At 39.8% G+C, this 23,451-nt stretch overlaps 1 protein-coding gene across 2 annotated transcripts in view; it reads right to left on the reverse strand.

Moving 5' to 3' along the window:
- Positions 1-1,729: 1,729 nt before the first annotated feature.
- Positions 1,730-23,451, reverse strand: part of TEC (tec protein tyrosine kinase) — a 131,294-nt gene continuing 109,572 nt past the window's right edge. Inside the window, exons 9-19 of one of the 2 annotated variants that reach the window (XM_057309644.1) lie at positions 19,475-19,529; positions 16,846-16,925; positions 15,518-15,651; positions 11,391-11,465; positions 10,463-10,634; positions 10,125-10,341; positions 6,434-6,498; positions 3,463-3,581; positions 3,222-3,379; positions 2,121-2,269; positions 1,762-1,813 (exon numbers count right to left, since the gene is read on the reverse strand). In XM_057309644.1, coding sequence (XP_057165627.1) covers positions 2,162-2,269; positions 3,222-3,379; positions 3,463-3,581; positions 6,434-6,498; positions 10,125-10,341; positions 10,463-10,634; positions 11,391-11,465; positions 15,518-15,651; positions 16,846-16,925; positions 19,475-19,529 — 1,183 coding nt within the window. In that variant the 3' untranslated portion in view covers positions 1,762-1,813; positions 2,121-2,161. Of the gene's footprint in view, positions 1,814-2,120; positions 2,270-3,221; positions 3,380-3,462; positions 3,582-6,433; positions 6,499-10,124; positions 10,342-10,462; positions 10,635-11,390; positions 11,466-15,517; positions 15,652-16,845; positions 16,926-19,474; positions 19,530-23,451 lie in introns of both variants that reach the window. The other variant, XM_026508848.4, reaches the window with a different exon arrangement.

Consider the following 23,451-nt stretch of genomic DNA (forward strand, 5'->3'; position numbering starts at 1 on the left):
TCAGCGGATGGACAGACCAGAAGGGAAAGAGATGGTTCTCCAGGGTCCTAGGGAGGCACTGTTCAGAGCAGCCAGCAACAGCTCTGTGTTCACACAACACCTGTGGCACAGGCGACACCACAGCAGTCCCCAGAGCAGCTGAAACTCCTACAGAAAGGCCCTGTGTGTTGTGTGTGCCTCAGCTTTCTACCCCTATAATACCAAGAAAAATGTGTGGGGCAATATGCGGCCTCTATTGATAACAGAGACTGTTTCTTTGCCCTGGACGCATGAGGAGAAATGAAGGGTCTAACTCAGCTGGTGTCTTTGCCAGAGATTGTAATGGTCAGAAATCCACTCAAACAAACTTGATCACAGGATCTACCATGAGGCTCTTCTAGACAATCTCACTGATCCAGGAACCCTAGTCCAACCAGATCTCCTGAAAACCACCCAGGAGACAGCTCTATACACCATGCCCTCCATTTTTCCTGGTCTCTCTGCCAGAATTTGAGCTTGCTCCTGGGTCTTCCTTGCAGCGGGGGAAGGCTTTGTTGTGAACATCACCTCATTATTCTGCTCCAGAGCCCAGCACCTCCACTTACAGCACCTATGTCCTGGGGCAGATTCTTAAGACATAGAAAGTCATTAATTGTCTCTAGTTCAATTTTTTTTTTAAAGATTTTTATTTATTTGGGAGAGGGAGAGAGAGAGAAAGCATGACTGGGGGGAGAAGCAGATGGAGAGGGAGAGGCAGACTCCCTGCTGCGCAGGGAGCCCAAAATGGGATTCAATCCCAAGACCCTGGGATCATCACCTGAGCCGAAGGCAGATGCTTAACTGACTGAGCCACTCGGGTGCCCCACCCCAGTTCAATTTTTACCTAACTTCAATTAGTTATGGATACCATGAGCAGGGTCACTCAGCCCAAACATGGGCCTGGTTGGGGGCTTAAATTAGACACCGCCAAACATGTCTGCCTTAGTGAGGCATTAGTGGTAGAAAGGTCCAGACTTTTTTCTCTTCAGTAAGGAATATTTGATCCCTAGGGGAAGAGAAATTGACAGCTGCAAGGCACAGTCCCTAGTCCTAAAAAGGTAAGTTCATATGTTACAGAATTAAAATTTTTAATTAAAAGACAACTCATGTTTCTTATAAATATATATCTTTATATATTATATATATTTACAATATATACAGCATACAAATATTTTTTAATGTAATACTAATGGCAGTCTTGAAAACGGATGTTTTCGAAAGAAAAGAGGGGTACTTAACCAAGATGGGTTCCTGATTCATCCAGAACCCACATTCTAGACAATGCCTTAGGCCCAGATTTCTGCAGAAGTCAAAGGAAAGAGAAAGGTTGCTGGAACAAGGCTCTAATTCCCTTTCCCTTCCCAAATATCCTGACCTTCCACTGACACCAGCCAACATGGCCCCACGTACACCCCTAAAATGGGAAAACCTTAGGCTTTGGGCGTCGTACCTAGCACAAGGTGGGCACTCAAGTACTTGTGGGATGGATAAAAGTGAGTGTTTTTAATCACCATCTCTCAGGCAGTGTTTCCATAACCTGAAAGATTCAGTCCCAGAACTAGGACTGGTCTAGAAGCAAATGCTTTAGGTTTTTCCACTTTATAAGTAAAACGGTCTACCTGTCCAAGTGCTAAATAAATTAAAAGTTAGCCACAAAGTGCCATTTCTTCCTCATGCTTCGGAATCTGGAAGCCACGGACCACGACATCACTTATCTTCCCGAAGTTTCTTCACACTCGACTAGTTCATCTATTGTGCGCAGCAAATCTTCAAAGGAAGGCCTTCCCTCTGGTTTCTACAATTAAAAATCAAAGAGAAGCTGTGGGTTCCAGAATCCATCCCTAAAATAACTTCTTACGTTCAAACTCACATAACATAGCACACGAGTCCAAGGTATTCATCGTTTTGGGACTAGAACACTCAGGTGTCTCCACATGGGTCTACCCTAGCCTGCATATACTGTTGCCAGACACACCTTTCCATGACATTCCTTTTTTTTTTTTTTTTAAAGATTTTATTTATTTATTCGATAGAGACAGAGACAGCCAGCGAGAGAGGGAACACAAGCAGGGGGAGTGGGAGAGGAAGAAGCAGGCTCGTACCGGAGGAGCCTGATGTGGGGCTCGATCCCATAACGCCGGGATCACGCCCTGAGCCGAAGGCAGACGTTTAACGACTGCGCTACCCAGGCGCCCCTCCATGACATTCCTTTTGTGTCTCCATTCAAGAATCGAACACAGCTCCTTATTGCCTGCAAAATCAAGTCCTGCTTATCTGCGGTGCCCTCTATCACGTGCCCTCCCCCATCCTCCTACTATCCAATTTCATTTCCCACAAAAACCCTCATGTGGGCTCTCTGCTCCATCAGACCAATCTCCACCCTCCTGCACACACACCACACTCATTACCACCACTTTACCTTTGCTCACACTGCCCTCTCCCACCCCCAGAAACACTTCCTGCCCAGGCCTCTCCCATCCCAGTCCCACTCCCAAAGTGTTCTTTGGAGACAGTATAACAAGTGACCAAGAGCATGGGCTCTGCTTCTCTGTAGCAATGTGGCCTTGGGCAAGTGTCAACTTCAGGAGCCCTGGTCTTCTCATCCACAAAGTGGTCATGGTAAAAATCTCTGCACCTCTGAAGGTTATTTTGAGAACTAAATCTAAAGCACTTAGTACGGTGCCTAGCACACAATACACGTGAGCTAATATTATCTTTCAAAAATCATTTCGGTGTCTAATCTTTTCTACGAGGTGACATTTCAATACACCAGGAAGGAAAACTTCCAAAGACTGTGGGTCAAGAGATCTGGGGGAAGTTGAGGGTTGGTGAAAGAAACCCTCTCTGGTGAAAGAGTAATACTTCAACAAGATAAGCGGTCCAGTGGAAAGAAGAGCTGCTTCTCCAGACTTATTCCCTCAGTCCCTAATTTAGGCAGCTGTGACAGGATTTCCACTTGGAGTGGGGTGGCAGCCTGAATTTATGATCTTAATTATTATCATTTTCCACTTCTTCACCTTCTTCTTCCTGTTATTCAGAACTGACTTGAAAGGGTTGGCTTTTTACCTAGAGTCAGAGATCATATGAAACGTGCACTAACTCACTAGGCTGTAAACACTATACGCTATTAATCTACCAAGCCCAGATCCCTAAATGTTTGAGAGATTCAGAAAGAGAGTACAAAAAAAAAATTTTTTTTTTACCTCCTGCCAACATCTCAGCATCACCTCGTATACATATTTGGACGCCAACTTCGGCCTGTAGAGTCGGTGGCCCCGGGTAACCATGGTTACCACTTCATAGTTGGTGTTTTTCTCAAAAGGCATTTTGCCTTCAGTGAATATTTCCCACATTAAAACACCTGGAAAAGGATAAAGGATTACCAGAGAATGCATCCACTTCCTCTTCAGAGTAGAGCTGAGGGGAAACGGACCACGTTCTTACCAAATGACCAGACATCGGATTTGCTACTAAAGCGACTGTAATTAAACACCTCAGGCGGACACCACTTCACTGGAAATTTTGCACCAGAAGAACTTGTGTATTGATCGTCCAGAACGTACCTAAAGTAAGACACACCACAGGTTTACGCCTCTGAGTTACGATGTGGCACATGTTCTTCAATTTTTTTCCCCTCTTAGAATCAAAAACACAGTTGACTGAAGTCCAACAAGCATCCGGTTGAAGCTAAATGTTTGCCTCCGTGGCCACGCCTGGTGATTTCCACCTTCCCCCGAGAATCACTCGTGTGCTTGCGATGGACGCTTTGTAACACTAGTATCTGCACTTTCATTTGTCTGTGTGTTTTTCTTTTTTATAAGGCAATAGAGGCAGGACACAATAAAAGAGTGAGCTACTTTTTTTTTTAAGCAGTTTTGTTCTTTAAACAAAATTTAACCCAAAGGCCCCACATGTAAAACATCTAAAGCAGAGCTGCTCTAAAGGAAGTGGTGCAGCGTGTCTGGAGACGCACGTGCTTTTGGCCCCCACGACTGCACAGAGTACAATTTAAACCTACAGCAAATGAAAAGAGCAAATTGCAAAATGACATCTGTAAATGGTGGAGGGTAGATTTTTTTACCATGACATTCCTCACTCTCTCTCACACACACACTCACTCAAAACCATACTCTGTACTTTTTGCTATGCAAGCATACTTACATCCTTCTGGAAGGACACACACAACCTGATAACTGTGGCTCTCTCTGGGGAAGACCCTGGATCGTGGTAGTAGATATGGAGACTTCAGCCCTTTCTGTAACGTGTTCAGTATGTACTTACAAGAGGAATGTGTTTGCGTAATATATGAACATCTAAAGCTAATTTCTAAAAGCTCCATGAGAAAACATTCAAGTTATTGCACAAAGTCCCTCTGCTGCATGGTAACAATGCACCGGGAGTGGGATTGACATGCCCGTCCGGCAGGGGGGTCTGAGTTTAGGGTCTAATGAGTGTTTTAGAGGGGCTGATGCAAAGCACAGATTTTCTGAAAGCCAAACATATAAAAATCCAACATGGGAAACTGAAGGACAGCCTGTCAGAGGAAAGTCTTCATAAAAAGCACATAAAGAGCATTGGGTGAGGACTGTCCTGACAGGCAGCAGCCCCGCTCTCACAACGAGCTAAGCTCGGCCTGTGTGACCTGGAGCCGGGCGGCCTTGACAACTGCTCCTCGTGCTGGCCCTGAACCAACCACCTGGCCCTCTTCCGATTCCTTGAGGAGGCCAAGCTTGTCCCAAGTTTCGAGCATTCATACTTGCTGTCTCTTCCACCTGGGATATGTTAACCTCATATCGCCACCTCATTGGCTACTTCTATCTTTTTGGTCTCTGTCCAAATACCCCAGTCTCCAAGAGGTCTTCCAGAGCACCTGATCAGACGTAGCTACCATCACCCTGCCTGGACCATCACTCAGCGCCCAACCACCCCACCAGCCCCACGTGACCTCTATCTAAGGGGGGAGCACATTTTTTCTGTAAAAGGCCAGATGGTGAATATTTCCTATTTTTCAAGCCATATGGTCTGTCACCACTCTCCGACTCTGCCTTTGTCGTGTGAAAGCAGCCACAGACAGCACGTAGTGAGTGAGGCTGTGTCCCAGTAACACTTCATTTATGGACACCGACATTTCAATTTCAGATAATTTTCACATGTCCTAAAATTCTTTTGATTTTTGCCAACCATTTAAAAATTGGAAAACCAGGGGTACCTGGGTGGCTCAGTTGGTTAAACTGCCTTTAGCTCAGGTCATGATCCCAGGGCACTGGGATCGAGCCCTGCATCAGGCTCCTTGCTCAATGGGGAGTCTGCTTCTCCCTCTCCTCCCTGTTCGTGCTCTCTCTTGCTATCTCTGTTGCTCTGTCTCTCTCTCTCAAATAAATAAATAAAATCTTAAAAATTGGAAAACCACTGTTGGCTCACAAGCTGAACGAAAAGAAGTGTTGGGTCACATTTGGGCCAGAGGCCTTGGTGTGCTGACACTCGCTTGGTCCCATCGCTGGGTTTTCCTCTCTTTGCAATTCTCTCAGGTCTTATGTCTCTCTCTCCTCCTGAATATAAGCTGCATATGACAGGGGCTCATATGCCTTCTTCTCTGCTATGGTTCAGCCTAACACCCCATACACAGTAGGTACCTAGTGTTTTTAAGGATGGACGTATGGATGAGGGAACGGACAGAGGAGGGAGAGGACAAATAATACTTTTTAAAGGTCTTTTCTAACACTCTATTAAAATTACAAAAATTAAGAGAATAAAAACACAACAGACTAGGTATTCTAAGAACTTTACTCCTAAACACATTTCTGTGAAAACAAAAGACGCTAGAAATCTAACCCTCCGCCAGGGAGAAATGAAAGTAGAATATTTAACAGACTATACTCCCACCTAGTGGAGAGAATGATTAACATCATAATGTATACTTTGTTTTTTAATGAATGAACTTATCTCCGAACAGCTAACAAGATTTCCTTTTTACTTCATCACTGCAGATTATTCCTGTGCTTATTAATTCTACAAGCTAATGTGACTATCACCTGACACCACATAATGAATCATGAAACAGTCATCATTTGTCAACAATCTGTTTACCTGAGAGAAAGCCCACAGTAACAGTAAAATGGATATATTCAGCAAAGAAATTTTTCAAAATATAATCTAATTATTTTATTGCCTTACATCAAAAACACACGAAGAAGCAGAAAAATCAATTAGTTTTCCTATGAAAATGATTGATACTACAAATATTTTGCTAATGGAACAAAAGATGTGGTTTAAAAACAGCTCTTCAATAGGCTTCAGAAAAAGAAGTCGACACAGTCAAACTGCAAAAAAAAAGTCAGGCTTTCTATACCTTCAAAGGTAAAATATTAATTTAATCCAAAATTGACAGAAAATGTTCACATAGACTCAGCCTTACCTGGCCATTCCAAAATCTGATACTTTCACAACTCCCGCCTCATTTACTAGACAATTTCTGGCAGCCTGGAAAACAACATTTCAATGGTATATTAGTTACAAAGTTCTACAAAGTAGAAAAATATAGATTCTGTTTCTATTCAATTTAATACAGCCCAGTCAACATTTACGGAAGGTGGAAATGTCTCTTTATAAATTGGATTTAACCCCGTGGATATGTCTCCAAAATGCATTTGAAAAAATGGGTAGAAGGACAGGTCAGAAGGTCATATGTGCAATAAGACATGATTATATGACTTTGCCAATTGTCATACCTAAATGAAGACTAACAAGGTCAACCTACTTTTCCCTCCTCCCATTTCTATTCTTACTGAACTGTCAGATTTTCTTATTAATAATGACTACATCTCTTGAAGTCCTTAATCCAGGTTCTCATTAGGTGAGTTTAATAACACACAACAAAGTGATAGGTAACTGATCGTTTACCCAATAGCTTTCCTCAGTGATTGGTCATCCTGATCTCATCAAAAAACCCAAAAACCAAAAAACAAAACAAAACAAAAAAACAGCCATGTGTAACAGCGTTTACCTTGTCATTTATAATGTTTCCACTATATTGTGATGTGACATATGAAATTGGGCAAATATAATTCTGGATTATGTAAATTATATTTTCTTGCCCATTCTTTAAGGGCAAGACATAGTATTTCTCAGAAGGAAAACATAATAACAATATTTTTAATGCCATAACCTATGGACTAAGATGCATTTTTGTTCCTGATGCTTTTAGCATTTTATTCTCTGTATGTGGCAATTCCACTTATATGAGATTACTCCTGCTGACGGCATTTTAAGAGTCTCTTCTAAAGTTCCCCAGATTTGCCCCCATCTTCCTACGGGGATATCTTATCATTACTTCACTTCATGGTCAACAGCATTCTTTGCCCAAAAGACAGGAGCATCAGAATCTTCCCTTCAGGGGCGACACAAACCTACCATGGTGATGTCAATATCATAAGCACGAAATTATCAAAATTGCTTTCACCAAGATAAGCTCTGTTTGGACAGATGTAGTCTGCCACACTCACGTAGGCATTCGATTTTCATCAGTTTTGAAAGTACAAAAAAAGAGGAAGGTGCTTAGTTCACAACTTTCAATATGACAGAGAGATGTTCTTTATTATCACTGAGCATAATAACAATAATGAATGTTATCTATATCACATCTATTTTACAGAGCCCTTTGCCCCAATTACATAATGCGATCTTTAAAACAGTCTTGTTACAGGAAAAGCCCAGGACCAGATGGCTTCACTGGTGAATTTTTGGATATGACACCAAAAGCACAAGCAACAAAAGCAAAAATAAATAACTGGTCTACATCAAACTAAAAACCTTTGCATAGCAAAGGAAACAGCAAAATAAAAAAGGGAAACTACAGAATGGGAAAAACGATTTGTAAAACCATATATCTGATAAAGAGTTAATATATAACATACATAAGGAACTCATACAACTCAATACCAAAAAAGCAAATAATCCAATTTTTAAAAGGAGCAAAGAACCTGAATACACAGTTTTTCAAAAAAAGCCACACATACAAATGGCCAAAGGTACGAGAAAAGGTGCTCAACATCACTCATCATCAGGGAAATGCAAATCAAAACCACAATGAGATATCACCTCACACCTGTCAGGATGGCTATGATCAAAAATACAAAAGATGACAAAGGTTGTCAAGGAAGAAAACGTGAAGAAAGGGGAACCCTTGTATACTATTTGTGGGAATGTAAATTGGTACAGCCATTGTGGAAAATAGTATGGAGTTTACTCAAAAAACTAAAAGTAGAACTACCATATGATCCAGCAATCCCACTTCTGAATATATACAAGAGGAAATGAAATCAGTACCTCAAAGAGATGTCTCAACTCCCATATTCATAGGAGCATTACTCACAATAGCCAAGCCATGAAATAATCTAACTGTCTATCAACGGATGAGTAAATAAAGATGATGTGGTATATCTATACAGTGGAATATTATTCAGCCATTAAAAAAATCTTGTCATTGTGGCAACGTGGATGAACCTGGAGGGCATTATGCTAAAGGAAAAAAGCCCAACAGAAAGACAAATACTCTATATCATTTACATATGGAATCTTAAAAAAATGTAGAACTCAATATGTTCTGAGGATCTAATGGATAGCATGATAACTATAATTAATAATACTTTATTGTTTACTTGCAATTTACTGAGAGAGTACATCGTAAGCATTCTCACCACATGTGAGGTATGGATATATTTAACTTGACTTTGATAATCATTTCATAATGTGTATATATATATATATATATATATATATATATATATCTCAAGTCATTATGGTATTTACTTTAATATATGCAATTTTGTCAATTGTACGTCAATAAAGCTGGGAGAAAAATAGTCTTGAGAGCAAACCAATATTATAATCCACTCACAATTTACAGATGCAGAAAAAGAATCTAAGAGAGATTAGGTAACTACCCTAAAACACATCTAGAAGTCAAGTCTTCACTCGCAAATCTTCAGCTTTTTATTATGCCCTAAGTCTAGAGATCGCATCACACAGTGGCTCTAGTGTGGACTCTAGAGCCAGACTCCCTGGGTTCAAATCCTGACTCCACACTATACTTGACTATTGGTAAGTTATTTTATCCCATTTACACCTCAGTTTCCTCATCTGTAAAGTGAAAAATAATAATCGTACCTACTTCTTAGGGTTATTATAATGATTATGTTAGTTGATATATGTTAAATACCTATAAAAGCAATGTCTGCTTAAGCTGATTGTCTCATCTTTTTTACCTGCTTTGCTGCTATTCCAGAAGAAATGCATCCATGCTTTATGACAAGAAAGTTAAAACTAAAACATGGAAAAAAGTCCCAAGTAGAGGATCACATTCTTTTTAGTGAAAGAATGATCTTGAAGGTTTAATAGGAACTGATAGTTCTGTCGTCGTGCTGAAAACAGACACAATTGAGGAAAACAGGCAGAGAAAAAAAGAGAAAAAAAATGGAGAAGTTACGGAGAAAGAGTAGGGGAGGGGAAAAATTAGGAAGTGTCTCCAGCACCATATTTTAGAACCAGCAATAGATTCCTTTTTCCAGTATTCTCAGGAGTTCATGTGGGCCTCCATGTTTTCCAAGTGACATCAGAAATCAGGAAAATAAACCAAGGATTCCTGTTATAGCTTCTGTGTACATGTGTGAGTGGAAAAGTGTTTAGGATTTAGTGAAAGGAGGAGTCAACCCTTAACTTCCCCATTTATCACCTTGCATAAGTCATTTCACTTCTCTCATGCTAATTTATCAAACAACAATGACCAGACAGACTGTTGTGACTAGCTATCACATGAGATTTTTATGGAGATCAAATAGTTAATATATGGTAACTTGCTTAGAAACAATGACCTATGTAGTTACATATTATTTATGCAATTGCCTATGTAATTATGTATTATATGTATTAGATTTGATCAAGGTTTTTCTGTTAAAATTATGAGGCAAGTTAAATTCACCAGGTTTAAAGACAATGGTGAAATATCGCTGAGAACAGAAATTGGATATTAATACATCATTGCTCATTTGCTGCCCCAGTGTTACAAAGGAATTAGGCCAATGAATGGGAACACGGGTGGTTATGATTACCAGATCTCTGTGAATGAAGCTGTTTCTCTCCAGGTACTCCATCCCTTCACACACATCTTGACACATGCTCAGCAGCACATCTCTACTAAAATGACCTTGTCTCTGTCGGAGGAAATTCAGAAGACAGCCCCTTTCCATGAACTCGGTAACAATGTAAATTGGTTTCTGCTGGGTGCATACACCATAAAGTTGTACCAGCTTCGGGTGTGTCAGCTTCCTGGGAGGGAAGTCATGCATAGACATAGTTACTATAGGAAAAGAAACCCGCAGGGCTATTAGCTGGTGAGCGGCTACTTTTTAATGCAAAAAGAGGAACCAGTAAGAACACGATAACTTACATCATCACTTTAGCTTCTTCTATAAAGTCTTCCTCACACATGGCACCTTCCCTAATAGCTTTGATTGCCACTTTGTACTGAGCTCTCCACTTGCCAAGCCTCACCACTCCAAACAGTCCACTCCCTAGTTCCCTCATAAAGGTCAGCTCTGAAGGATTGATCTCCCATTTTTCTGTGAGACAGAGGGGAAAGTGATAACATTTAATAAGGAGAACACAGCATGAATCAGTGGGAAACAGAGGAACGACAACCAAGGTCAATGTCAAAGTTACAGGGTAATACAATTATCAGTAAGACATAGAACAGACTTGTCACCTACATCTAAGCTGCAAAAGGTGGCCTTCCACCCTCTGGGGAGGATATACTCCCTTCTAAGCCATCAGAGTACAACCAAAGTGAACAAAGGAAGGCAAGAAGGTGCTGAATAATAGGCTAATAATAATAGAGCTTAGAGGTACTTAGAAAAAAACATAATCGAATACTTTCTCCTTTACCATTCTTCCCCCTCAGTTTGTTGCCCCCCCCCCAATTATATCAGGTTAGAAAGAATTTAATCTTCTGTTTAAAAGGTTTTTCCTAGAAGCAACAAAGACAATCACGCTGGATGCCTTCTTTATTACCTCCATCCTTACTTTCCTGTGAGTAACCAATCAAGCTGGTGAAAACCAGAAAAGGATTTGATTTATTTTAGAAATAACATGGCAATGCTTATTTTTCACTAAGAGGAAGTTTTCTGCTGAATTATGAATAATGATGAAAATAGAAAATCTAGGGTTACCATAGCTACAAGTATAATCATCTAAAAACCCATACGATAAAACTATAAAAACAGTTCTATGTGGAATTCTAAACATCTAAATTGGTCTTGTAGTAATGGGATTTTTTTTTCCTAAGGAAAATTAGCCAATGCAACTACAAAATGAGTTACCATAGCTGAATCCTGCAGTGGTTGGTGCATTCTTCTCCTTCGTACTAACTGGGTACCGCAGTCTTGTGACAAGTCCTGGAAGTCAGAGAAAGCACTGAAATTGAATTCATTCTTACTCATTCTGCATGGGAAAGCGCTAAACTTAGACACTCATGTATAAAGGCCGTTCATTTACACACTTAGTGCTCGTCCTCTGTGCGTACATACAGCACTCTGCTATATGCTAACCAAAAATAAAAAGAGAGGAAGGCAGGCAGGAAGAAGATGATCCTATTCTTTGAATTGACAATTTCATATTTTTATAGAACATAAAGAACTTTTAAAAATATATGTTTTTATTCACTCAACAAACATTGCCTTCTCAATACTACAGTGTTTATCAAGCACTTGGCCAGCATATTCTCATCTCAAACACTTTTTTAAAATGTTAAAAGGTTTCTAATAGCTATTATCAATTATTATTTCATGTTCTTTTCCAATGTGATCCAAACTATGAAAGGGAATTACGGTAGTCAGTGATTCACCTTGAATAACTCAATACTAGCATAAATATGGGGCTCTAAAATATCAACAGTGGGACCCCAAGTAGCCAAAGCAACACTGAAAAAGAAAAGCAAAGCTAGAGACATCATGATTCCAGACGTCAAGCTACATTACAAAGCTGTAGTCATTAAGACTGTATGGTACTTGAACAAAAACAGACACATAGATCAATGGAACAGAATAGAAAACCCAGAAATGGACCCTCAACCATATGGTCAACTTATCTTCAACAAAGCAGGAAAGACTATCCAGTGGAAAAAAGACAGTCTCCTTAACAAGCGGTGTTGGGAAAACTGGACAGTGACATGCAGAAGAACGAAACTGGACCATTTTTTAACACCATACACAAAAATAGACTCAAAATGGATTAAAGACCTAAATGTGAGATAAGGATCCATCAAAATCCCAGAGAACACAGGCAGCAAACTCTTTGACCTCAGCCACAGCAACTTCTTACAAGACATGCAAGGGAAACAAAAGCAAAAATGAACTATTGGGACTTCATCAAGATAAAAAGCCACACAGTGAAGGAAAAAATCAACAAAACTAAAAGACAACCTATGGAATGGGAGAAGATATTTGCAAATGACATATCTGATAAATGGTTAGTACCCAAAATTTATAAAGAACTTATCAAACTCAACACCAAAAAACAAATAATCCAGGTAAGAAATGGGCAGAAGACGACAGACACTTTTCCAAAGAAGACATCCACATGGCTAAAAGACACATGAAAAGATGTTCAACATCACTCGGCATCAGGGAAATACAAATCAAAATCACGATGAGATACCACCTCACACCTGTCAGAATGGCTAAAAGGAACAATACAGGAAACAAGAGATGTCGGTGAGGATGCACAGAAAGGGGAACCCTCTTACACTGTTGGTGGGAATGCAAACTGGTGCAGCCACTCTGGAACACAGTATGAAGCTTCCTCAAAAAGTTAAAAACAGAGATACCCTACAATCTAGCAATTGCACTACTAGGTATTTACTGAAAGGATACAAAAATACTGATTCAAAGGGGTACATGCACCCCAATGTTTACAGCAGCATTACCAACAAGAGCCAAACTCTGGAAAGGTCCCAAATGTCCACCGACTGATGAATGGATAAAGAAGATGTGGTACATATATATGATGGAATATTATTTAGCCATCAAAAAGAATGAAATCTTGCTATTTGCAATGATGTGGATGGAGCTAGAATGTATTATGCTAAGTGAGATAAGTCAGTCAGAGAAAGACAAATACCATATAATTTCACTCATCTGTGGAATTTAAGAAACAAAACAGATGAACACATGGGGTGGGGGGAAGACAAAGGGAAACAAACCATAAGAGACTCTTAATGATAGAGAACAAACTGAGGGTTGATGGAGGGAGGGAGGTGGAGGAGAGGCTACATGGGTGGTAGGTATTAAGGAGGGCACTTGTGATGAATACTGGGTATTGTATGTAGGTGATGAACCACTTAATTCTACTCCTGAAACCAATATTGTGCCATATGTTAATGAACTAGAATTAAATAAAAAATTGGGAAAAAATGAAAGTATCAACAACTGGGAATATCAACTACTGGAAATCAGTGAGGTAGGTTAGACACTTTAACATAAGTTGTTTACAGCATTAAATACAAAGAAAGGCAGATATCTCTCCTATAAGCACCCATAGCACTCTGTATTTCTTCGATTACAGCATATCTCAGGGTAACTTTAAATTGTTATATACTTCTTTGTCTCCTCCACCAGACAGTAAGAGCTGAGAGAGATAGGATCAATCACTATCTAGTCCACCATAGTCTTCCTAGAGCCAGGCACAGTTCCTGGCATGTAACAGGCACTCAATACATGTTTGCTAAATGAGTGAATTTAGATAATGGTGAGGAATAAGACTTATACAAGAACACACACACACACACACACACACACACACACAAAGAAAGAAGGGAATGTGAACACTAAAAAAGAAAATAACAGAATAAGAGATAAAAAGTTCTCTGGGGGATAAACTGATATGAAAGTAGCTCTTCACACATGTTAAACACAGAGTTAACATATAACCCAGCAAATTCACTCCTAAGTAAGTCACCAAGAGAAATGAAAGATATTTCGATGCAAAAACTTGTACACAAATGTTCATAGCAGCATTATTCATAGCAGCCAAAATGTGGAAACAACCCAGATGGCCACCAACTGATGAACGATGACAAAATGGATAAACAAAATGAGCACAGTGGATTATTATTTGTCAATAAAAAGGAATGGACCACTTATACAGGCTACAACATGGACAAATGTCAGAAATGTTATGTTAAGTCACACAAGGTAGTCACAGCAGACCACATATTGTATGATTCCATTGATATGAAATGTCCAGAATAGGCAAATCTTTAACGACAGCAAGTAGATTACTGGTTGCCAGGGCTAGACTGATGAAAGGGGGCCAAGGGGTGACAGGTGATGGGTAAAATATTTCTTTTGGGGATGATGAAAACGTTCTTAGATTATGGTGATACTTAGCACTACTCTAAATATACTAATGACCACTGAATTGCATACTTTAAATGGGTGATTTTTATGACATTTAAATTATACCCCAATAACTGTTCCTACCATTATCTGAGAACATGGCATAAATGTGGTTTCTGTTTTCGGTGTTTGGTATGTTCTCACTCTGTAGTAAGTATAGCAGAGATTCAAGAAGATGGAAAACTTGTCCAGGACATGATTGCTCTAGTCTTGGAAGCCAATAGCATAGGCGTAAACCCTGGGCTTGTCTGGCAGCTTCTGTGACAACTCTGACATAGACGTATCTTGGGTTTTAGTTTCATACAGTTAAAGAAAGGAAACTATTCGATGACACTTCTAAAGATGGTAAGGCAGACTTTATTTAGGACCACTGTGATTGGTATAGGGACCACTGCAATGGGATTTTAGAGTTTGAGAGAGATTGGGCTCAACTCCAAATATAGCATGGACAAATGGGAATTTACAGCCAAGGAGTGGGGTTGGGGTCAGTGGATGGACAATTACTAAGAGAAATGCTGGGGAGTGGGGGTTCTGGGATACACGAATCTAACAGGATCTTGCTGAAGACAAGCCAGAGTGACCAGACATCACTTGGCAGAAAATAAGGAACCTGATCAGATATTGAGTGTGAGCGGATTTCAGATATCAAGGTGAGAGTTCTGGTTAAACTGACTTAGCAGTGTTCTTGCTAAAACTGGATTTTACTAGAAAGTGCACCAATGGGTCTAAGAGATGGTTCAGGAGCCTGACTAAAGCTTGGTCAAGCAAAGAGTCTTTGTCAGCACCAAGGGTATAAATCACAGAAATGTGAACATTTATCATATACAACAAGAGCAACTCGTGTCCTAAGGTCAAGACAGCTTTTTATGAGACTTAATATTATTTCTATTTTTTCTTTGTATATATCACTTCCTTAATATGCAATAATTTTAAATTAATCACATTCTACAATTAACTACAAACCGAAAACTGCTCAAGGAAGAATTCATCACAATGTCTGATCATTTTAATCACTACCCTATATTTGAAAAATGTTTTAATAGATCCCTTACCTGCTGCATTGTGCTTATGATATTCAATAATTTCAGGAATTGAACCAAATGCATGTTTTTCTGCCAGATAATACTTCTTTGGGGATGTTGTTGTTTCCTTTATATGATAATGCCTGAAACCTGACGAGCCCTCACTGAAACAAAAATCCAAATGTGTTAGTACGAAGTTGGAATAATGTAACTTCATTTTTAAGATGTTTCCACCATGCAACCACAGGTCCCTACATATAGCCACTTCTATTCTCTGCACAACTTTTATTTTTCCCCAGGTTCTTCTTAGCTTCGTCTTTCACATTAACAGGTGGACGTTTTTAAAGTGGTCACTGATAACACACTTGGCCCTTGCATGAGATTATGAAAGAGAAGATTTACCAATTCCATTTACCAACAGTTAAAAGTCTTAAAATAGCTACTGGCTGGCTATTGTTCTTTGTCCCTGCTATTGATGTAAACTTGCAAACATCTAGAAGACTTATGCTTCTAAAAGTGAATAAGCCGACTTATAAAAAAATGTACAAATTCTATTTTAGATATCTTTTTAGAACACAGATCTCCTCAAGTCATCTCTTGCTAAAGATCTTTTCAAGAGAACTCCCTTTGCTCTTAAAGTAAAGCTCCTTGACATAGATGTGATCTGACCTCTACTTTTATCTCTTAGGGTTCTCTTTCCTCCCTCACCCCACCCCTCCCATTCTGGCTATAATATGCTTTTGTCAGTTCCTGGAACTCACCATATCCTCACCCAGTTCTGGGTTCAGGCAGTTTCCTAAGTCAGAAACACTCTTTTCATTCCCTCCAATTTCTGCCTTCATCCCCCATCAGGTCTGGCTAGATGTCCCCAGACTACACTTGTGATGAACTGGGATATCTGGGCTGTGTACCACCCCCACACACATACGCACATTTTCTCCAAGCATAGGACTTACTCATGTACTACCATAACTGCCTCTTTGCTTGTCTGCACCCCCCACTAAGCTATCGGAGGGGGGAAGGGCAGGGTCTGTGCCTGCTTTGTTTGCTGCGGCATCCTTAGTGCTTAGCGCAGTGCACAGTAATTATTTCTTGAACGTTGCTGAAGTTTCTATAGACATTCTCAACAGATATATATATATATATGGAAAACCATAAGGAAAATTACCAAGAATAGGAAATATGGATTTAAGGAAATATGAATATAAAAAATAGGACAGACTTCAAAAATTAAGTTTAGATTTTCTTGTTTAATGCTAAAATGCAGCATATTTTTTGAAAACTAGGAATCCATGCAAACTACATAGGAATTTCATATAAAAACTCAGAGAAGGAGAGATGATTAATTGAGTACTTACCCTCCAAACTTTGTATAAAGGGAGACCGTATACATGCCTGGTTGACTGGAATCCCTTACCATAAAACCACCTTCTTTATCCTAAAATCCAAGTTAAGAAATTTTTTTCAATCCAATAACAAGTATCAATGCCGTAGAGAAGATTCAAGAAACCAATCTTACAAGTTCATGATTACCCTTTGCCTAGAAAATCTGCTTTAGAGAAGCACGGCTTACAGACAGCTTCCATCTACATGACTTTCCCCTTCACATTACTGTGCTAGGACATTAATTCAAGAAAGTCCTCTCACAATTCCCCACAATCACAAATCTTCACACACACCAGCATGAGACATTTCAACAAGATATCTCTCAGGGCCGTTCCAGAACCGATAGACAAGATTTTGTAATTCCTTTCAGTTCTGGACATGGGGGGAAACAGTTACTGAAAAATGTATTTCTTAATAACTGGGTTTCATTTCATACATTTTTCATGTTTGCTATAAGCTTTGAATCCTGACTCAATATCATCTTCTATCCACATAGCATTTTTCCTGTAAATATCGGTGCTCTTTATAAGAACATTTCTTAAAAATCCTTAATTCCCCTGGAAATTGATATTAAATATCATTGTTCACAAAAGCAGAGTTGGAAGCACAAGCAAATCAAGCAGAGAAACCAAAAGACGAAACAACACAGAATGACTAAAAGATAAGTCCTCCTCAGGTTTTAAGCCAAACAAGAAACAAGTTAGGAACCTCCAAAGCTCTCCAACAAACACCACCACAATCGGTCTCCAGCTCTGAAATGGCTTTGAGAGTGTGTTTAATAGTGGAAAAACAAAATAAATTTTATTATTATTCATAGGAAAGACAATGAATTAAATAAAGCCCCATAAATAAATCTGATAAAAACAATTAGGTACAATCAATGATCCTAATAGTTCACCGATCCGTAAAATGTGTAATAGCTACCATGTACTTATTGAAAGCTTACTTACCCTGTTTTAGTACGTTCTAATATGTGCATTTACTTAACCCTCAAAACAGTCCTATGAGACAGGTACTACTCTTAACCCCGCTCTACTTTGCAGGTAGGGAAATGGGGCCAAGAGAGGTTGGATAACTTGCCCCAGATCACACAGCTAGTAAGTAACAGAGCCAAAATTTGGACCCTAGGCTTTCTAGCTACCCACTCACCTACAGCTGCCTCTCATTGTGGGGTCACCAGGGAGGCATATAAGGATTATGTGGGGAGTAAGTACAGTAACATATCATCTGAATCAAGTAGTCACCTGCTTTTGCTCTCAACATAAACTACAGAAATCAGTGTCCAACGAAACCTTGACTGGTGGCAATAAGCAGGAGGTACAACGAGAAAGCATGGGTTTAAAAAAATTGAGAACTATTACTAAGTAGAATAACTAGATCATAAACACCGAGAATTATACAGATCATCATCTAATCTAACCTCCTTATCTTATAGATAAGGCAAACAGACTAGAAAAGTCACAGCTAGCCTCAGGTCTCTTTACTCTGTCTACTGCAGCTTCTTCTATACTATATCTTATCCTTTCATTTTATTTCTTTTTAAAGTGTAAGAATTTTAGGGGCTCCTGGGTGGCTTAGTCGTTAAGCGTCTGCCTTCGGCTCAGGGTGTGATCCTGGCGTTATGGGATCAAGCCCCACATTAGGCTCCTCTGCTGGAAGCCTGCTTCTTCCTCTCCCACTCCCCCTGCTTGTGTTCCCTCTCTCGCTGGCTGTCTCTCTCTCTGTCAAATAAATAAATAAAATCTTTAATAAATAAATAAATAACGTGTAAGAATTTTAGCACATTTATTATTATTATTATTATTTGACATGTTTATCTCTAAAGGCAACTAAATAGTTATTAAAACTTCATTTGTAAAAGATATCATGTAATACTGATGTAAATTATTTTTAAAAAGTAACTTCAAAAACTAATGATGTACAATATCTTGGCTAACTGAATTTAAATTAAAAAAAACGTAACTCCAAACAAAAAGGAAAAACACATTTAAGGACTAAAATCAAGGTAGCAAATAATAAATCAGTGAGAAAGTAAAGAAAGTGTTACCCATGTATTAGCTGTTACCTATTCATACGGGTTTAATTGTTTCCCTCTCAAAAAAGATACATTGGAGTTCTAACTCCCAGTACTTCAGAAAGTGACCTTAGGTGGAGAGTTACAGAGAGAATCGAGTTGAAATGAGATCAGTAGGCTGGGCCCTAATCTAATGATGGAATCCTTTATATGAAAGGGTAATCTGGACACAGAGACAGATTTGCATGGAGGGGAAAAAAAGGCAGGACACCTGGAACAGATCCCTCCCTCACAGCCCTCAGAAGGAGCCTACGCTGCCAGCATCCTGATCTCAGAACTCCATCCAACTCTAGAACCAGGCGACAATACACTTCTGTGGCTGAAGCCACTCAGTTTGTGGTACCTTGTTTTGGTGGCCCCAGGAAACTAATACTATACCGATCCTCAATTGTACATAATTAAAAAGAACCACTTATATCACAGTATTTTTGAGGCTTTAGAAACAGGTATGTGACATCACCTCTCAGAGATCTGTTAAACTTACTTTGTGCTAAAACCAAACCCACAAAACAAGTACAAACACTTACTTCAGTTCTGAGGAGCTGCTCTGCTTTGCTTCTATTCGTATTTCTGCAATACCACCTGTACAGAAAGAGAAGTACCTTAAAGCCTCAGGTGTTTAAAATTATTTTTTATTCTTCTTAGGATTAAGGTCATACTGCTCATCAATAACAAATAAAATTAATAGGAATAAGACGGTACTCATAATCTCAATAATATAGGCAACCACTAGTAACATTTGGATATATATACTTTCGGACTTTTTCTACCCACATTTTTATGACGATATGTACATATGCCAACATTCAATTTTTTTTTATTAAAAGGGGATCAAACTATACTTGCTACATCATAACCAGAATTTTTTTATGTAACAGTATATGACAGACATCTTTGCAAATCTAGTTCTATGCGTCACGGTATAGATATCCCATAACTGATTTACGCTATTCTTCATTATTTAACATAAAAATCACTTCCAATTTTTCACTATAATAGCAAGAACGAATTTTACTCCACAAATTCAAACATGTAGGAAACATCACCCTACTTTCATTATTGTATATAATTCAATTTAAATCTCACCCAAGCCCCCATCCCACCAACAGGCTGTAGATTCCATCTCAAGTCATTCTGGAGGCTCCCCTATTGAATTTCACAAAGGTGCCAAGTGTCAAAGCAAAAGAGAAGAGCAGGCTTCCTGGGTCTTCTAGACAACCCCTGGAGGTCACCTACGGCTCTACTGTAGGGATTCTGCCATAGCCAGCTAGAAGCACCTGCCCCCCTCCCCAGGTCCTGCCACCACGCTGTACAACAACCCCAAGCCCCTGCAGATCAGTGCCCTTCTTAACCCTTGGGAAATCTTTCCCAAGGAAACATGGAAACTGCCATCTCCCACCTCATCCTCGGAAATACCCTGTGCTCTCCCTGCTTCCCCAGCCCAATCTTTTCATGAGATTATAAGTAGGCCAAAGCCCGTGAACTCAGACTGTTTTCTTTGGCCTTCTGTTTTAAACTTTTTGTTGTTGTTTGTTTTGGTCTGTTTGTTTTAGATGCCCTTTAGTGAGCAGAGAACCCTCCACCACAGTCATATTTCCTGAGGCTTCCACCGTTATGAAACCAGACTGGCCCCTCTGGACATTTTAATTTCCTACCACTGCTTCAGTCTCCTATAAAAGAACTGGCACTTACTTTTGACCCAGCAAGCACCCTGAGACAAGCAAACATTAAGACCTTTTCTGATTGAGGAAGGGAAAAATACAATGACCGAAATACAATAACAAGATTTTTTTTTTTTGGTCTAGATTCTTTATGCACTTGTAGCAGCCAAACTACAATCTCAATACAATTACTGTTATTTTATTTGGAGCCTGAGGTGATTAACCAGAATTATGGGCATTAGGATCTCATCGTTGCAGACCCCACTTTACGAACTGAGACCAAAAGTGCAGTTGTGCTCAATCAATTTCTGAATGCAACAGAAAGATACAATAAATGAGGAGAACAGCATGGATTCTATCCCTAAGCTTCTCCACTGATAACAAGAAACACTTGTCAGAATGCCAAAAAAGTCATAAAAATTAATTAAGGAAAGGCAACTGGAGCTCTCGTGGTGTATTATAAACCAGCAGGACCCAAAAGATTAAGGGAAAAAAAATTCTCTTTATAAATAACAAAGACCCAACCCCATATCTTCACAGCAAGAGTAAGCGATGGAGGTTTATTTCACATTCAGACGTAAGAAATCAATAAGGCTGCCTCAAGAGGAAATTAAATTTAAGATATTCAGAGAGAGAAAGAGGCTCTTTCCTCATCTAGTATATTCACAGTTTCCGGGAAGGGGAAAAGGAAATAAGAAAGAAAAGGAATCCATGGCACAAAGGGCAGGCAGGCTTTTTGAAATCCTGCCCTAAGCTGTCATTTTTATAGCATTTGCAGATTCCCCAGAAAGGATATTTTCCCTCCCCAGGATGTAAACTCAGACCTTTAAGAGTATGTTGAAGGAAGGGGAGGGGGGAGGAGTGATGAACAAACAGATGAATCAATTCGTGGTGAGTATTTCCCATGGTCCCTTGTGGCTTCTCTCCCTCTTCTGTGATACTTCCCACCAGGAGAGAAGGGAAGGACGGTGGTGCCTCTGCTGTGCTCACCCTAGCAGGAAGAGCTCTCGGGTAAACGTGAAGCCCCCCCTCTCCCGGTGGTGAGCAGGGCGCAGGGGCAGATGCCAGCCCACAGACAGCTCCCCTAGCCTGCCACAGAAATGCCTCTGGGAGAGAGAGTTAGTCAGCCCCCCTTGATGAAGGAACTCACTCAACATGTAAAAAGAATGGCCTGGGATTTGCAAGTAACTTGTCAGTCCCTCTTCAGATATCAAAACCCAATGGGAATGAGGTTTTCAGATTGGCTAGTTCTTTCAAAACACTTCACAGTGGTGTCTGAATAGAGAAGAGAAGGAGATCTGGGGATACTCAGTCTTTTCTGGAAAGTTCAGATGCTGGCCAAGCTTCTTGAGAAGGATGGGTTGAGTAAATCACAAAGGGAAGACAACCAGTGTAAATGAGGGCAAAACAGAAACCAGCCAACAAGCTATAAATCTTTGCTACTTCTCTAATTGGACCCTTTCCTCCTGAACCACCCACTCAAAAGCCTTATCCTAGACTTTGCCCTGTTCTAAAGGCCCTTTCATGTCAGTCACCTCCTTCCTTTAACATTTTTCCATCAAGAACATGTCCTGACCATCACCACGATCCCACTTTTTTTCCTGCAGCAGCTCCTCTGAGCCTCTCCACCTCAAGCTGTTACCTGGGTGTGGAGGTCAGAACTAGATTCTGATAGTGCTGGGAGCCTCGGGCCTGGTATTCCTGAGTCCAGCCCTGTGGACAGTCTGTTGCCTGGGACTCCTAGGCCCAAACAAACAGCAGGAGAACTCTTGATTCAATAGCTGGCAAAAGGCTTTTTAGCCGTGGGGACATTTAAGATGTGTTATAGCATGGGCTATAAGACAAATCTTGGCATGGGAAAACAGTGGGAGAAAAGGGGCATCTCTGATGGTCTACACTGAGAAGAGGTTTCATCTTGCTCATTGGGCTATGCATGGCCCATGTCATGTGGAATTCCTGACCCTGGGCAGAGGACTGGGGGATTCCCATGCCAGAGACCATACATAGCAAATTCACTGAGTCACACAGAGGAAGAGGACAGTCCCTTACAAGAGAGGAAATTTCCAAACAAAGATAAATCTAAAAAAACTCATGGCAATGAATCATAGCCTTCATAAAATTCTTATTTGTAATCCCATGAGTCAGGGAGTTCTCACATTAAATAAGGATTATCTGGCTTCTAAGCACAGTCCTCCCCAAATCATCAGTTAGGTCTCAGATCACTTTAAAATTGGTCCAAGTTTTCCCTGTTCAGCACCTTCCCTAATTCCAAGGATTTTGCTACATTTTCCTAAAATTTATTTAAGAACAGAAACACCATTTATTTTACATATTTTTTATACCCTTACCTATTTCTAAAACAACTTTCAGGGAATCACATCACTGACTGCTATTAATCTTTTTCTAGATTTTAAGGTACACTCACATTACAGAAAGTGATATGGACAGAGGAGACAGGTTTTTGCTGTTGGTGGTGGTGATGGTGGCGGTGTTTTTAAATAAGTGAATGAAGCATCAGAGTGACCACCTCAGAATGATCACAAAAGTCTATTTGGTATATATATGAGCCTCTCATTAAAACCTGGCCACTCACTGCTAGTGAGCATAAAAATAGTATGCCCATTGCCTTCTCTGGAAAGCAATTTGACAGCATGCATTAGGAGTCTTAACAAGTTCATAACTAGCCTTTAGCCCGGTCCGTCAATTTTTTGGAGATCTAGTTTAAGATAATAACCAGAAAGAGGTCATCCCAGTTACCATTATATAGCAAAGACGCTAAACACCATAATGCCGTACAAATAAGGAAATGGTTATATAAATTATTGCACATCCATATGCCATGT

The sequence above is a fragment of the Ursus arctos genome, unplaced genomic scaffold (assembly GCF_023065955.2).
Source record: "Ursus arctos isolate Adak ecotype North America unplaced genomic scaffold, UrsArc2.0 scaffold_9, whole genome shotgun sequence".
NCBI lineage: Eukaryota > Metazoa > Chordata > Mammalia > Carnivora > Ursidae > Ursus > Ursus arctos.